The sequence below is a fragment of the Pavona decussata genome, unplaced genomic scaffold (assembly GCF_977016875.1).
Source record: "Pavona decussata unplaced genomic scaffold, jaPavDecu1.1 SCAFFOLD_543, whole genome shotgun sequence".
NCBI lineage: Eukaryota > Metazoa > Cnidaria > Anthozoa > Scleractinia > Agariciidae > Pavona > Pavona decussata.
Genome location: NW_028145838.1, coordinates 25,463 through 40,172, shown reverse-complemented (window position 1 = coordinate 40,172; position 14,710 = coordinate 25,463). Strand labels below are relative to the sequence as shown.

General features: G+C 33.9%; 1 protein-coding gene across 1 annotated transcript; it reads right to left on the bottom strand.

Moving 5' to 3' along the window:
* Positions 1–348: 348 nt before the first annotated feature.
* Positions 349–4,485, bottom strand: LOC146449943 (monocarboxylate transporter 8-like). The gene is made up of 3 exons (XM_085100951.1): positions 3,862–4,485; positions 2,955–3,324; positions 349–1,718 (listed from the first exon to the last, which is right to left on the bottom strand). Exons 1-3 carry the CDS (start codon positions 4,462–4,464, stop codon positions 1,543–1,545), a joined length of 1,149 nt encoding a protein of 382 aa, XP_084957077.1. The 5' UTR covers positions 4,465–4,485; the 3' UTR covers positions 349–1,542.
* Between the last annotated feature and the right edge of the window lie 10,225 nt (positions 4,486–14,710).

Here is a 14,710-nt window from a genome sequence, read left to right as displayed (position 1 = left end):
CAATGGGCTAAAAACAACCAAACAAACGAAAAAGCCAAGCACCCCCACCACTCCCACCCCCAGAAAAGTAATAATAATAATAATAATAATAATAATAATAATAATAATAATAATAATGATGATGATGATGATGATGATGATGATGATGATGATGAAAACAAAAACAAACAAAAAATGGAAAAGAAAACAAAAGCAAAAAAAAAAAAAGGAAATCCACAAAGAAACAACAACAAAAAGAAATGTATAATAAAAGTCTACAAAATGATGAATGGATCGATCAAGTTGGGAATTAAGTAGTTACTGCAGGAGTTACTGTATTAAGACAGCAACAGAAACTAGACAGAGGACTTTACATTTTTAATCACTTTTATTACTTCTCTCAACAGCAACTACACTAGAAGCGTTGCACGCTTTATCGGGTTATATTTATAGGTATAGTGACGATTTATTGACAGCTCATCGATGTCAAACTAACACTTCAAGTCAAAATACAGTCTAAGGTAATATGCTGCTCAGTAGGTCAGCATCTGCTGAAATCCGCATTCGCTTTTGTATGATTTACATATATAGCTTCGGATGAGCAAGGGTTGATGAACCCTTCTTCCGAAAATTTCGCAACCTCTACTGACGTGTCAAGTCAGTATAACACAGCGACAACAAACATTGTAAGGATCATTTCGATCGATTAAAACTTGACAATAACACAACGAAAGTAAATGAAAAACCCAAGTTAACTACAGCTAGACGGCTTTTCGGTAAAAAAAATCTGGAATTAAATCAAGGCCTTTTTCGGTAAATTATCGTGTTGACAAGATTTGAATTAGTTCGTGTTCCTAGATCACAGATACATTTACAACAAACATGACCTTTAAATTAAAGGGTTTTCTACTTTTATTATTTTTAAAGTAATCTATATTAGAAACATCGACTGGTACAAATTCGATAAGAAACTCGCTCGAATTACACCAAACCGATCAAAAACGAAAAGGCAGGTTATTTCTGAGAATTACTAAAAGTGAAAACACGTAACAGCCTGATGCAAACAAGCTTTTATTAATTTGAAAAACAAAAAACAAAAACAAAACAAAACAAAACAAACTAACAAACGAACCAAAAAATAAACCATATTTTGATTAAACGGTCCAAAACACAACCCTTGTTTCATACCGATTTCACACCAAGACAAAACAAAGTTTGATCAATTCACAATTGCATCAAGAGAATATTAACTGGTGTAGTCTCGGACAAAATGCAGTTATTCCGTTCTTAAATCTGTTAATAATGGAAAGCAAGTTAATTTCAGGACGATTTTAACTAAAGGTTAAGTTTGGTTCTCAGAAGTTTACATGACAACTTTCATTTGAATCTCCCTGACATTAGCAACAAACACACAATAATCACACAAGTCATTCTTGTTTTAAGCAAAAGTATTTTGTGATAACAGCAACTAATGTAACATTCTGTTAAACTGAGTAACCCAAATAAAGAGCAAACTAAGAAAACAATTCTTAAAACTTTACTTTCGGCAAAAATAGCGTATTTCTATGGTTTAACAGTAGTGCACTCCGTTACTACTTCTGCAGCAATCTGTGGGTGAACTCTTGGCTGTCTCTTGTTGATATATATTAATACCATGGGAATTAAAAATGCTGTCAACAGCGCACCTCCCGTCATGTAGAACGAGTAAACATAGTTTCCCGTCTGATCGGCCATCAGACCTGTAAAAGAAGACGAGGATAATATGTCTACAAGTGACATTGAAATGTAACATATGCATTTTTTTCTCTGTAATTACTGCTGTTGCTGTTGTTGTTGTTTGACCTTCCTTCCCTGCATTGAGGTATCAAATAGTACCATCCAGCTTAGTAAATGCCGATTCAGTTAAGGTGCTGGTATTAGGATTGCCGTGGCCTTCAATTCTGCAAATAATTCTCTAATAATTGGAGCTCGAATAAATGCAGTAGCACGTGAATGATTTCACTGGAAAAAGAAGGGCAATGAAGCAATTACTCTTTGTAGTAAAGACAAGTTCGTAACTGTCATTTGTAAATTTTGAATAAAAAGACACTTCTTTCCCAACTTCATATCTTTGAAACGTTTCAGAAACGCTTCATATAGAATTAAAATCAATAAATAAATAAATTCTTCTCCCTGACCATAACAGTCGTATCTAGAGTCCCTTGTTCCTCCCTCCCTCTCTCCACTAAATAAAATGTAATAAATTATTTATTTTTATCGGAGAACATATAGTACTTCGTTATTTCGTTATCTTCTACGTAAGTATAGTCCTTTTAGCTAAATTTTGTGTAAATTTAGATGGCGAGTGTATAGCATTGTTCAACAGCTAAGAAGAGATATATCATATTGATAATAATTCCCCTTTCTTAGCATACGGGCCTTTCTTTGGATCAACTAGCAAACCGATTACTTTGTCTCAAAAAATTTGGTAAGGTAAAAACGGAGCCAAAAATGCAATAGAGTGTTTTGTCGCCGTATTGTAGGAGCGAAACTATAGAATGATATGCTTCGGGAAATATATTTTATTCTATGAAAATATTTGTTATTGCTCTGTACCTCCAGCCGCCGTGAAAACCTCTATATTAAAAAAAAAAACAACAACAATAATTTATTAGTTCATCCAAAACAGTGGTTTTTCAAAAATACAACGTAAATCTCGACGCCCAGAGGGGAGATATTGGTTTTAGTCTCAGCACGTTCTTCAAGCAACTTTAAACGAATCTTGAAACTTCGAAAGCTTTTTCTTTCTCTTGGAAAGGACAAATACGAGCAAAGAAAACAAAAAGTTTGAAATGTATGATATGCTGCTCCCTTGTCACTTTAATTTTTCCACCAAGCCAGATTTGGATGCCCCATAAGACAAACGGCTGATTTATAAAATAAAACGCCTGCACAATAAACCATCATGGATGAATGCTTAAAGGACAGTAACCTACCAGAAATAGGCCCACCAGCCGCTGCAGCCAGGGCATAGAAAACAAGGGTGATGGCAAAAGACGCTGTTCTTCTCTTATCATCGACGCAACTAAGCAGAATATAATTGTGCGATGTTACAAAAGCGCCATCGCTCAGGCCATATGTAACACTGAAGACAATCAAGTGCCAGTAATTTGTGAAAAAAGGCAGCAGAAATACGGAGAGGGCAGCTAACAGCAAAGATGCTTGATAAATGTAAACGGGATTCACCGTTTTGTTGTTGCACAACTTTCCTGATACGAACCGTGCCATGGATGAAGCAATGCCGATGAAAATAAACAGGCGAGAGGCTTCCTGTGCCGTGATTCCAATATCTTCCGTGAACTTCACCTGTGAAAGCAAAAGTAGCATGATGTCAGTACAGATTGTCATCTTGAAACCACGTAATTATGGTTGCCTATAATTTAGTGTTGCACATCTTGTATAATGACATGTAATGGCATAAAAACAATGACACCTTTTTTGAACTTATAAAGGCAATCGTATAACTTGCTCGCACATCGGTTCCCACGTTTAATGCTATTTACGCATTCTTGCTTCGAGTTTCATTCGTTCATTGTGCTGTTGTCGTTTGGTTATAGTGATTACTCCGTGTTCAGTTTAAAATCAATCTTAAAAACGCTCGAGCACAATTATAGGTATGTTTAAGGATACAGTTCTGGAAATTCATCGAAACATATATATGCTAAATGAGTCGAATAAGTTTGGCTGTAATTACGGCTTTGCTACATAACAGTACGTTTTATTTTAGTTTTGGAGATGACGTTATTCTAACTCCTAGCAAATAGGTCTCATTCCATTTCTTTTTACAGAGACTGAGAGAGGTAAATAAGATTTGGGTTATATACAAATAATTCATCGCCTAACCAAATTGATGTAAATGATGTACATTCCAAAACTTGCAAACGTTAAAGAAGTCACGATGGTAGTGAAAGTAGGAAATGTCCACACGCTGCAGTACAAAGAGATTCCCTTTCTTTCCTTTACTTCATTTCCATCGTTTGTCATTGTATCAACTTGAACTATGTTTTCCACGTTCGGGTTGAAAGCCAGACTGAGGATGCAGACCAAAGCGAAAAATGCTGTCATTATCCTGAAAGTGCCTCTCCATCCAAACGAATCCAAAAGTACTTGAAGCAATGGTCCTGTGTAAAGAACACCCAAGCTTGCACCCAATGATACAATACCGGTAGCCATGGACAAATTTTCTTCAAAATATTTTCCAATCACGAGAAAGCAGGAATTGAAGATAAAACATGCTCCCAAGCCAAGCACCAAACTGTATGTGAAGTACATCGGAGTGAGGCTCTGAAGAAACGACGTCGCCAGCAAGCCCGTAATACATAGCACCGCTCCGAAAAAGGTCACAATTCGACAACCAAAGCGATCGCAGAGGTAGCCAGCCAGCGGACTTGCAAACCATAGCATCCCCAAAGTTGCTGAACCAACCAAAGCTGAAAATGAAGACATTGGGAAATGTTGAAAATGATCTGTTATTCAGTCAGTGACACACGCATAATCGAAAAAACGAATCCGAGTTTTCCCAACAGGAGTCGAACTTTTGACTTTCTGATTACACAGCTGGGATATATTTAGTATGAAGAGACTCGTGGGAGCTAAATATTAAAACAGATTAACGTTAAAAACAACCTGCACAATGCAAGGACTTGAATTTCGATTAACGAGAGGATGAGAGATTAATTCTTGAAGGGAAAGGGGAATGGGAAAACAAAAAACGGAAAATCAGTAAATTAAAAGTTGGAAATGGGAGGCCATGACTAGTGAATGAGATTAGAGAATATTGTGGTCAGTGGTGATTATCCCTAAGCCTTTTTTTAAATATGTCCAAATTAGCTGTTGTCATAAAACTCAATACCAATGATTTAGCAATCAATACCAAAAATATGTCCTCATTCACCTCTCCAAGGCTGAACAGCGAGTGAAACACGATAGCACACGCGAATTATCGCCTCCCACGATGAGTCGAGAAAGTATGTTAAGTTGCGCTGTTTTGCAATCAATTTTATGTTCTGAGTCGATGTTAAGCGCCTAATATTGTGGAGTTTTCTGACTAGTGGTGCATGTGCACATGCATATATATGTATGCATGCAAATACACGTGTTATGCAAATTGACAAACATTCCATTTTCTTAACAAAACAAAACAAAACAAAACAAAAAAAAAAAACGGTTTTAACTATATTAAATGCCTATAGTTGATTTTAAATTAAGTTAAGTCAAACTTAAATGTAGTTACGAATATTCTATTTCAGATCAAGGCAATTTATCCACATTAAAGAATTTCAAGAACTGACGTTCGAACGTTAACCAATCGTCAGAGCGAATCCGCCCAGACGACTAAAGAGCTAACGTTCGAAACGTCCGACTCCCGATTCTCTTTACTGTGGCTAAATTACGAATCAACTCAGTTCATAAAACCAGATGTTCATTTCTACTCCCCTGACCGACGTAGCGTTACAGTTAGTTTTTTAGAAACTAACCCTCTTATCTCAAAAATTAATAGCGTAAGTTAAAAAATTAATTAAGAAAAATACTGAATACTCATCGAATAACGTTTAACCAATTTATGTGCGCGCAGAGCCCGTACCTGCATAAGCAAGTGCACGTGCAAACTACAATAAACATGCTTGGAATTGCGTTTGGGTTGGCCCAGTTTTCCTAACTAACCCTCAAGCCGTGCGTCCTGCTTAGGTCCTTGTCCCAGCAACAACATTCAAAGTGACATTTAGTTACTAATTTCGAACTGAAAAATCATAATTTTCGATTACTAAAAACAATTCTGTCAAATGTCAAGTGAGTTGGAAAGTCGTTTTGTATTTGCAGATCACAGCGTTTATTTTGGTCCCATTCGACATCGGGAAAGTAAAGTAAAGTATTCTTAAGAATAGAAACATACAAACACACCCGGCTATTCCTTTGCATAAATGCTCTTGAATGGACATTTTACTCGAAAGATTTAAAAGAAACGTTAGAAGGGAAGTGAATTGTTTAAGGAAAACTGGCTTTGCGCAGGCTTGCCATAATGCACGAGCTACTGGTATTGCAAAAAAGTAAGAGATGTTCCAAAAATTTAGGAGTTTTTAAGTAGTATAGGATATGATGGTATAGGCGCATTTTCCGAAATTGCGCCAAGAAATTGCGCCAAGAAATTGCGCAAATAATTTCCCAAGGTCAAATCCAAAAAGGCTTAAAGAGAAACCGCTTATATATAATATGGAGAAAATTCCAGAAAAAAATCTAATCATATATATATGGATTCATTGGAAAAATTATCAAAATCTGAATTATTACAAATTATTTTTAAGCAGAATGAGAATGTTGCTGCATTAACGAAACAAGTGCAACAATTAATCGAACTAAACAAACCAGTTCCAGCTCCTCGCACTAAAGTTGCTTCAAAAATTATGGAGCGACCTATTCCAGCACCACGTAAAAATGTCAAGCAAATGATTAAAGAATATGAGGAAAATATTAAGCCAGTTCCGCCTCCCCGAACTAAAATAAAGCAAGTGAATAAAGCTTTGAAAGGTTTTACTGAATCATATGAGGTTAATATAATAGATGAAACAGATCCTTTAGTTCAATTACAGAAAACTAGAAAAAAACTAGGATTTTATATCAAAAACATATTAGAGACAATGAAGGGTCTAAAGTTTATTGAAACTCTGAAAGTGACGTTTGAGAAAACAACAGGTGATGTATTTATATCCAAGGAAGCCTATTTTAACAGTAAGGCTCAAACAATTATCAACCAAACAGAAATTGATGAAGCATTAATGTCGTCTGAAGAACAAATCTTGAATAAGATAGCTAAATGGATATCAGAGGGTTCAGGATGGGTCATTAAATCAATCAACAATCATTATATAAATATTGTACATTATCAACCAACAAAGGGTTCATCATATCTGAAACTACCAATTGAATTACAACACCCTCGTAAAGGATTAATTAATCTGCAGAATAAAGACAATGAATGTTTTAGATGGTGTCATGTGAGGCATCTATGTCCAATGGATAAAGACCCACAGCGTATTAAAAAATCAGATAGAAAATTCATCGAAAATCTTAATTATGATGGAATTGAATTTCCTGTATCCATCAAGGTGATAAATAAAATTGAATTACAAAATAAAATCAATATCAATGCTTTCGGTTATGAGAATCAGCAACCATATCCACTCTTCATCTCAAAAGAAAATTTTGAAGGTCATATGGAATTATTGCTTATAACCGAAAATGAGAATAAACACTTTGTGTACATCAAAGATTTTAATAGATTTATGTTTAACAAAACCAAGCATGAAAATAAGAAACATTTTTGCATGCATTGTTTGCAATGTTTTAGCACGAAAGATGTGCTTGATGTTCATAGAAAAAACTGTATTGCAATAAATGGAGAACAGGCTATTAAAATGCCAAGTAAAGATAACAACATTTTACAATATAACCATTACCACAAGCAATTACCTGCTCCATTCGTAATATATGCTGACTTTGAAGCTTTAACAGAGAAGATACATGGTTGCCAACGGAATAATGATAAATCTTTTACAGATGCCTATCAAAAGCATACAGATTGTGGATATGGGTATAAAGTTGTTTGTTGTTACGATGATAAGTATACCAAGGATGTTCAATATTATAGAGGTGAAAATGCTGTTTACAAATTTTTAGAACAAATGTTAGAAGAAGTACGTTACTGCAAAAACATTGTTAAATACAAATCCAACAAACCATTGAAAATGACTAATGTTGATGAAGAAGAATTTCAAAAAGCTGATAAGTGTCATATTTGTGGTAAATCGTATAAAAAAAAAAGATATAAGAGTCAGAGACCATTGTCATATTACAGGATTGTTTAGAGGTTCAGCACATCAAGATTGCAATTTGTCGTTAAAACTCAATGACAAGATACCTGTGGTTTTTCATAATCTGAGAGGATATGATAGTCATTTTATAATGCAGCAGATTGGTGAAATTGTTAAAAAACATACATATGTAAATGGAAAAGGTGAGGAGTGTCAAATGAATGTCAATGCAATTCCAAATAACATGGAAAAATATATGGCTGTTATATTAGGAAATAGTTTAGTATTTATTGATAGTTTTCAGTTTATGAGTCAATCACTTGCTAATCTTGTTAATAATCTTCCAAAAGATGCTTTAAAATACACGAGAGAATTTTTCAAGAAGGATAAATATTTCAATCTAATGACTAAGAAAGGTGTATACCCATATGATTACATGGATAGTTTTGATAAGTTTAAAATGACTGAATTACCATCAAAAGAAGAGTTTTATAGTCAATTAAATGATGAGCATATATCCGATGAGCAATATGACCATGCGAAAAAAGTTTGGAAAACCTTTAAAATAAAAAATATGGGAGTATATCATGATCTTTATTTAGCGAGTGACGTAATTTTATTGGCAGATGTTTTTGAAAATTTTAGAAAAACGTGTTTGGAATATTATAAGTTAGATCCGTGTCATTATTTCACAAGTCCGGGTTTGAGTTGGGATGCTATGTTAAAAATGACTGGTATCAAATTAGAACTTATGACTGATATTGATATGTTCCAATTTATTGAAAAAGGTCTAAGAGGTGGTACCAGTTACATTGCTAATCGATATGGAAAAGCCAATAATCCCTACATGAAAGAGTATGATGAAAAAGAACCATATTCTTATATCATGTATCTTGATGCAAATAATTTATACGGATGGGCTATGTCTCAATATCTTCCAACAGGAGGTTTCAAATGGTTATCAGAGAAGCAGATTGAAGAGCTAGATATATGGGATTATAAGGAAGAATCAAATAAGGGAATAATATTAGAAGTTGATTTGGAATATCCAGCAGAACTACACGATCTACATAATGATTTTCCATTAGCACCAGAACAAGTATGCGTAAAAGGAGATATGTTATCAGAATATTGCAGGTTGATAAAAGAAAAGTATAATATTTCAATTGGTCAAGTTCATAAATTAATTCCAACGTTGTCTGAAAAACGGAACTATGTATTACATTATAGAAATTTGCATTTATATCTTGATCTAGGTTTGAAAATAACCAAGGTTCATAGAGTACTTGAATTTGATCAATCTCCATGGTTGAAACAATACATAGATTTTAACACTCTTAAAAGAACTAATGCAAAAAATAGTTTTGAAAAAGATTTTTTCAAACTGATGAATAATAGCGTATTTGGAAAAACCATGGAAAACCTCAGAAAAAGAGTTGATGTAAGGTTAGTTACAGATGAAAGGAACTTGTCCGATTAACATCAAAACCAACCTTTGTATCCAGTAAAATTTTCAACGAGAATCTTGTAGCTGTTCATAAGATGAAAGAGACATTAACCCTAAATAGACCAGCATATGTTGGGATGTGTATTCTAGATATAAGTAAAACACTAATATATGATTTTCATTATAACTACATCAAATCCAAATACGGAAACAGAGCAAAATTATTATTTACAGACACTGATTCTCTAACGTATGAAATAAGAGCGAATGATGTTTACAAAGATTTTTGGTCTGATAAAGATAAATTTGATAACAGTGATTATCCAACAGATAATCCGTTTTATGATGCTAGTAATAAAAAGGTAATAGGTAAGTTTAAAGATGAAGCGGCTGGCAAACCAATAACGGAATTCATTGGTTTACGTAGTAAAATGTATTCATACATCAAAGATGATGGTACCAACAATAAAACTGCAAAAGGTATTGCGAAAAATGTGATTAAAAAAGCCATCAAACATGAGGATTACAAAAATATATTATTCAACAACGAGCAAATGTATCATAACATGAAAACGAGAGTTTTTCACTAAACAAAGTTTCATTATCATGTTTTGATGACAAAAGATATATTCACAATGATGGTATGAATAGTTATGCATATGGGCATTACAAAATTGCTCAATTAAATTAAGCAACCCTCTGATCATATGATAATGAAATTCATTCGTGATCGGATCTAATGGTAATACAATCATTATTATAATATATAAATTTTATTTTTAAGCGGATTTATGGTTTAACTCAATTTCCATTTAAAATGGTTTAAAGAAATGTTACTATTATATATTATAATGAGTCGTGGTATAATTAAACCGAGTCAACAAGGTATAAAAATATCTGATAAAAAATATTTAATACATCCAGTTTATGATTTGTATGCGGCTTCTGATGATGGAAGTATAATAAACATTGAGGATAAAATACCATCAAAGGGTGATAAAACTTATAATGGATATATGAAATGTCTGGTTAGAAAAAAATGGTCAAATGTTGAGAATATATTATGTTCATCGTTTTGTTTGGGAATGCTTTAATGGGGCAATTCCGAGAGGAAAAGTGATTGATCACATCGATGATATCAAAGATGATAACCGTTTATCTAATTTACAACTATCATCCCAAAAAGAGAATAACAAAAAAGCAGCAAAAAATCGTGATTATTCGTTTGTGGTTAATAATCGTATCAATAAAAAATTCGTGAAAGCTATTAATTCTAGTACTGATGAGGTGACATACTATGATAGTATGTATGCTGTTCAACAAAATCTAGGTATTAATGCAGGGATAGTGAAAATGGTTTGCGAAGGTATTAACAACTGCAAAAATGGAATTTCGAAAAAGAATGGCGTCTCTTACAAATTTGAATATGTGGACAAAGAAGATATGCCTGATGATTATATCAAATCATCAAGAACAGGAGAAAAAAGACGGCAACTATTAACCGATGAAGAAAAGTGGTCAAATAGAACATTTGTATGTAGGTGTAGTAGGACCATGTTGAATAAAAATAAGAATTATCATAAACAAAATTGCATAGATTTATACTAAATCCTTCTACGATATCCAAGAATTAAAATCATCACTATATCCTTTCCATTTCACTAAAGCTTGTTTTTTCTTGTGATCTTTCCGGATGACTTTGTCTATTCTGAATACCTCTTGTTTTGCTTTTGACAATTCAGCTTCATAAAAGCTGCCTTGTATCTCTTCATTATTGAGATCCTTCAGTTTGTAAGTGATTGGATTGGTGTATTGGGTTTTATCGATAATGAACAGTTCTTCAGTCCAATTTGGTGTATAACTTTTATCAAATACCTTTCTTTTATACTTTGATATCCTAACCTTGTCACCTACTTTAAACTTAGGTAATTTTGGTTGCCTCATATCACCATATAGGTTAAAGTTAAAAGTTCCTTTATTTTCTTTTTTTTCTGGCTTCTGTTGGTGTCATTTTGATTGAACTGTGTTTAGACATATTATACTGTTTCAACAACATGGGTAATATATCCAGGTACATTGTATTGCCTTGGGCAGTGAACTGCTTCCACATCTTGGTTTTGATTGTTCTATTCCATCTTTCCACCACTGATGATTTTTCTTCATTTTCTGTTGAATAGAGTTTTATGTTGTGTTTATGGAGTAAGTCTTTCATATGTTTGTTGTAGAACTCTGAGCCTTTGTCAGTCCATAGATATTCTGGTTTATCCCCTTCTTTGAAAATCTGTTGGAATGCTTTGGTTACAGTTTCACCTTTCTTATCTTTTAACGGAACAATCCAGCCGTATTTACTGAAGATATCTATTACCATGAGAAGATACTTATAACCTTTGTTCCATTTACTCAACTGTTGCATTTCAACAAGATCAGCAGCCCATATTTCATCAACATGATTAACAATAACACGCCGTCGAGTAAAGTTACGCTTTATGGGTTTATGCAGTTCATCAGCTAATGTTTCTTGCCAGTTTTTACTCGACGGCTTTTGGCGTTTTTTGAAGCTCCAAGTCCAAGCTTTTTCTTTGTGGCTATTGCAGCTTGAGCTAAGCTTGTACCCCAAGGTCTTTTATGATAAGGTATTTCAGATATTCTTTGTAGCATAATATCATCAGCTGCGTGTTTATCGGATAATGATCTAGCATTGCTATAATCTATATCATGTTGTTGGAAAATAGCATCTAGTTTATTTATTGGTTCTCGATAATTGGGATCATTTGATGCTAATCTTTCTTCTAATTTTGTGCCAGGTCCACAATAATTGTATTTTTTCCCCTTAGGAGTTCTCATATGTAATTCTCCAAGTTTGGATAGTTGTTTTTGAAGATCGAAACCGCCTAAACCACTCCCATCGAGATCCTTTCTGTCAGTGACATATTTTTTATTAGGACGTACTTTAGTAGATAATTGATCAAGCATTTCAGAACCTGTCTTCTTTATAAAAGGAGTAGCTTTTTCTAAAGCATAATCAAGACCCTTCTTTTGTAGTTTGGGATTTCTCAATGCTTCAGATCCATAATATCTACCCATTTCTACAGCCTTTTTACCCAACCATGGGATACCATGTTGAATTAACATATCAGTACCAGTTGATGCTAAAGTATCCATTATGCCCGCCCCTTTGGGCGGGCTGCTCCGTTTCCCTGATTTTGTTTAACGAATTTGGTTTTTTTTATTTCACATTCTGCACAAGTACAAAAAAACATTAATCTATTATTTTTTGTTTGGAAATAACCAGAAGGTTCAACACATTCAGTTTGTTTTTTCTGTTTAACACAATACGATTTTACCATTTATACATATATGTTACACAATATTTTTGAAATAATTTATTATGAATTCATGATTATCACTATCAGTAGTATTCAAATGTAAATTGGTATTATGAATTGTTTCTAGAATCGATTTTCCTTTTTGTCTTTCAAGCAGATAATAGAGACACCAATATCCACATAATACAGAATCTCGATCTTGAATTTCATCTGATGAATATATCAAAGGTTTACCACTTGTTGCAAGATATTTTTCCACTTCTTTTGGCATAGGTAATCCGAAGCTGTCAAAATATTCAGCATATTTGTTTCCATTTCGATATGCAACCCAATGTGTGCCTGATCCGATAAAATCATCAAGATTTATGATCCCCACTTCATTGTTTCTGATGGACATGGGTAATTTATCTTTGCTGAAAACTCCTCTGAAATATTTGATACCAAGCTGTTTAACCCAATTATTAAGATCAAAATTGCTAAGCGGAGTATTAATAAATTCTACAATATGTCCCCGATTAGTGGAATGTTTTTGAAAGGACTGTTTTTTCCCAGTAGTAACCCTTTTCCTTTTCTGAAGGTTTTTTTTTACTCCCATGCCTATGGGTTGTTTCCAAGTACCATAAAATGGAGGTGGTCTATAATCAGCCGGAAGAACCAAACCACCATTGGTATTTTTTGGAACATAAACTGGTACAGACCGTCTTGATCTCTCTCTGTCCACTTGCAACCCTTTTCCAGTCAATGCATTCAACAATAAAGGAACGCCAATTGAAGCCAACAATGTACCCAAGAAACCACCTGATTGACTCTTTGTCGGTTTGATAACAATCTGTCCACCAGTATGAATTGCATTAACGATTTGTTTCTTTTGTTCATTTGTCAACCAATCTTTATACTTTATCAACTGATCAACTTTGTTTTGTGGAATTAAGAACCCACCAACCTGTCCTTTTCCGAATATCTTATCAACACCAAGACTGGCAAGACCAGATAATGCTCCAGTAGCCAGTGGACCAGCAGCTTTTGAAGCTAGACTTGTTACAGCTGGAAGTGCCCTAGCACCAAGACTGAATAATGATGACCATAGGCTCCCTCCCATTTTGACTGCTTTTCGTATCTGTGTTTTTGATATTTTAATGTCAGAACCAGTACCATTTGCCATTGATTTTCGTAAACTATTTATTTGGGTTTTGGTTAACATAAGTTGGTCAGGTCCATTTAGTTCATCATGTGATAATCTGATTGTTATTGCTGAATTATTTCTCAATGCTTTTGCTAATTTTTGTTTTTGTCCTTGAGACAATTTTACACCATGTGAATGATAGCTAGTCATATCTTATATATGATATGTGTAGATAAAATTATATTTATCTGAATAAAAGCTTGCCGTCTTTCTGTACAAGTTCAGCATCTTGTTCGTATAAAGTGAGGGCATGAATTGAGTAGTTTGCATTTGTGGCACCTGATAGTGAATAATGAAATACCAGTCTAGTTGTTCCATCTCTGATATCCATTTTTTTGTTTTGTTAGATCAAAGTATAAAAACCCAAATATTGATTTGAAATTAGATGTATTCAAAAGCGTAGCTTGTCCATATTCATTGTTCGCATGAACAAACTTCAGTACATCTCGGTAAACACGTGCATATCAGTTGATGGGTTGTTGTGAACATCAGGATATTCATTACCATTCGCAACAACTAGATGAGCAGAAGATAGTGATCGATCATTAGCAACATTGAATGTGTTGTACAAGAAAGGATTACTAGTTTGTGAATCAAGATTGGCATCATTGAGGATGAAAACAAAAACATGTCTTGGTCGTTCAATGGCAGTTGATATTGTGAATGTACCAGATTGTAGTCTACTACTCAATGATCCCTCAATGTTTTCACGTAGATATGTCCATTTATGTGGTTTCATAAACTGATCAATGTATAATGATTGTCCTTCTGAATTGAAAGTTATTCTTGGCACAACTAGTTGCATCCTCAACATCATAACACGGCACGCAGCCCCAGCTTGCCAAATAAGATTACTATCTGATTCAATTTTCAGATTTATTTGCAATTTTGTCGAAGGAAGAAGTTCATCTCGTAGTGCCTCGAAAAA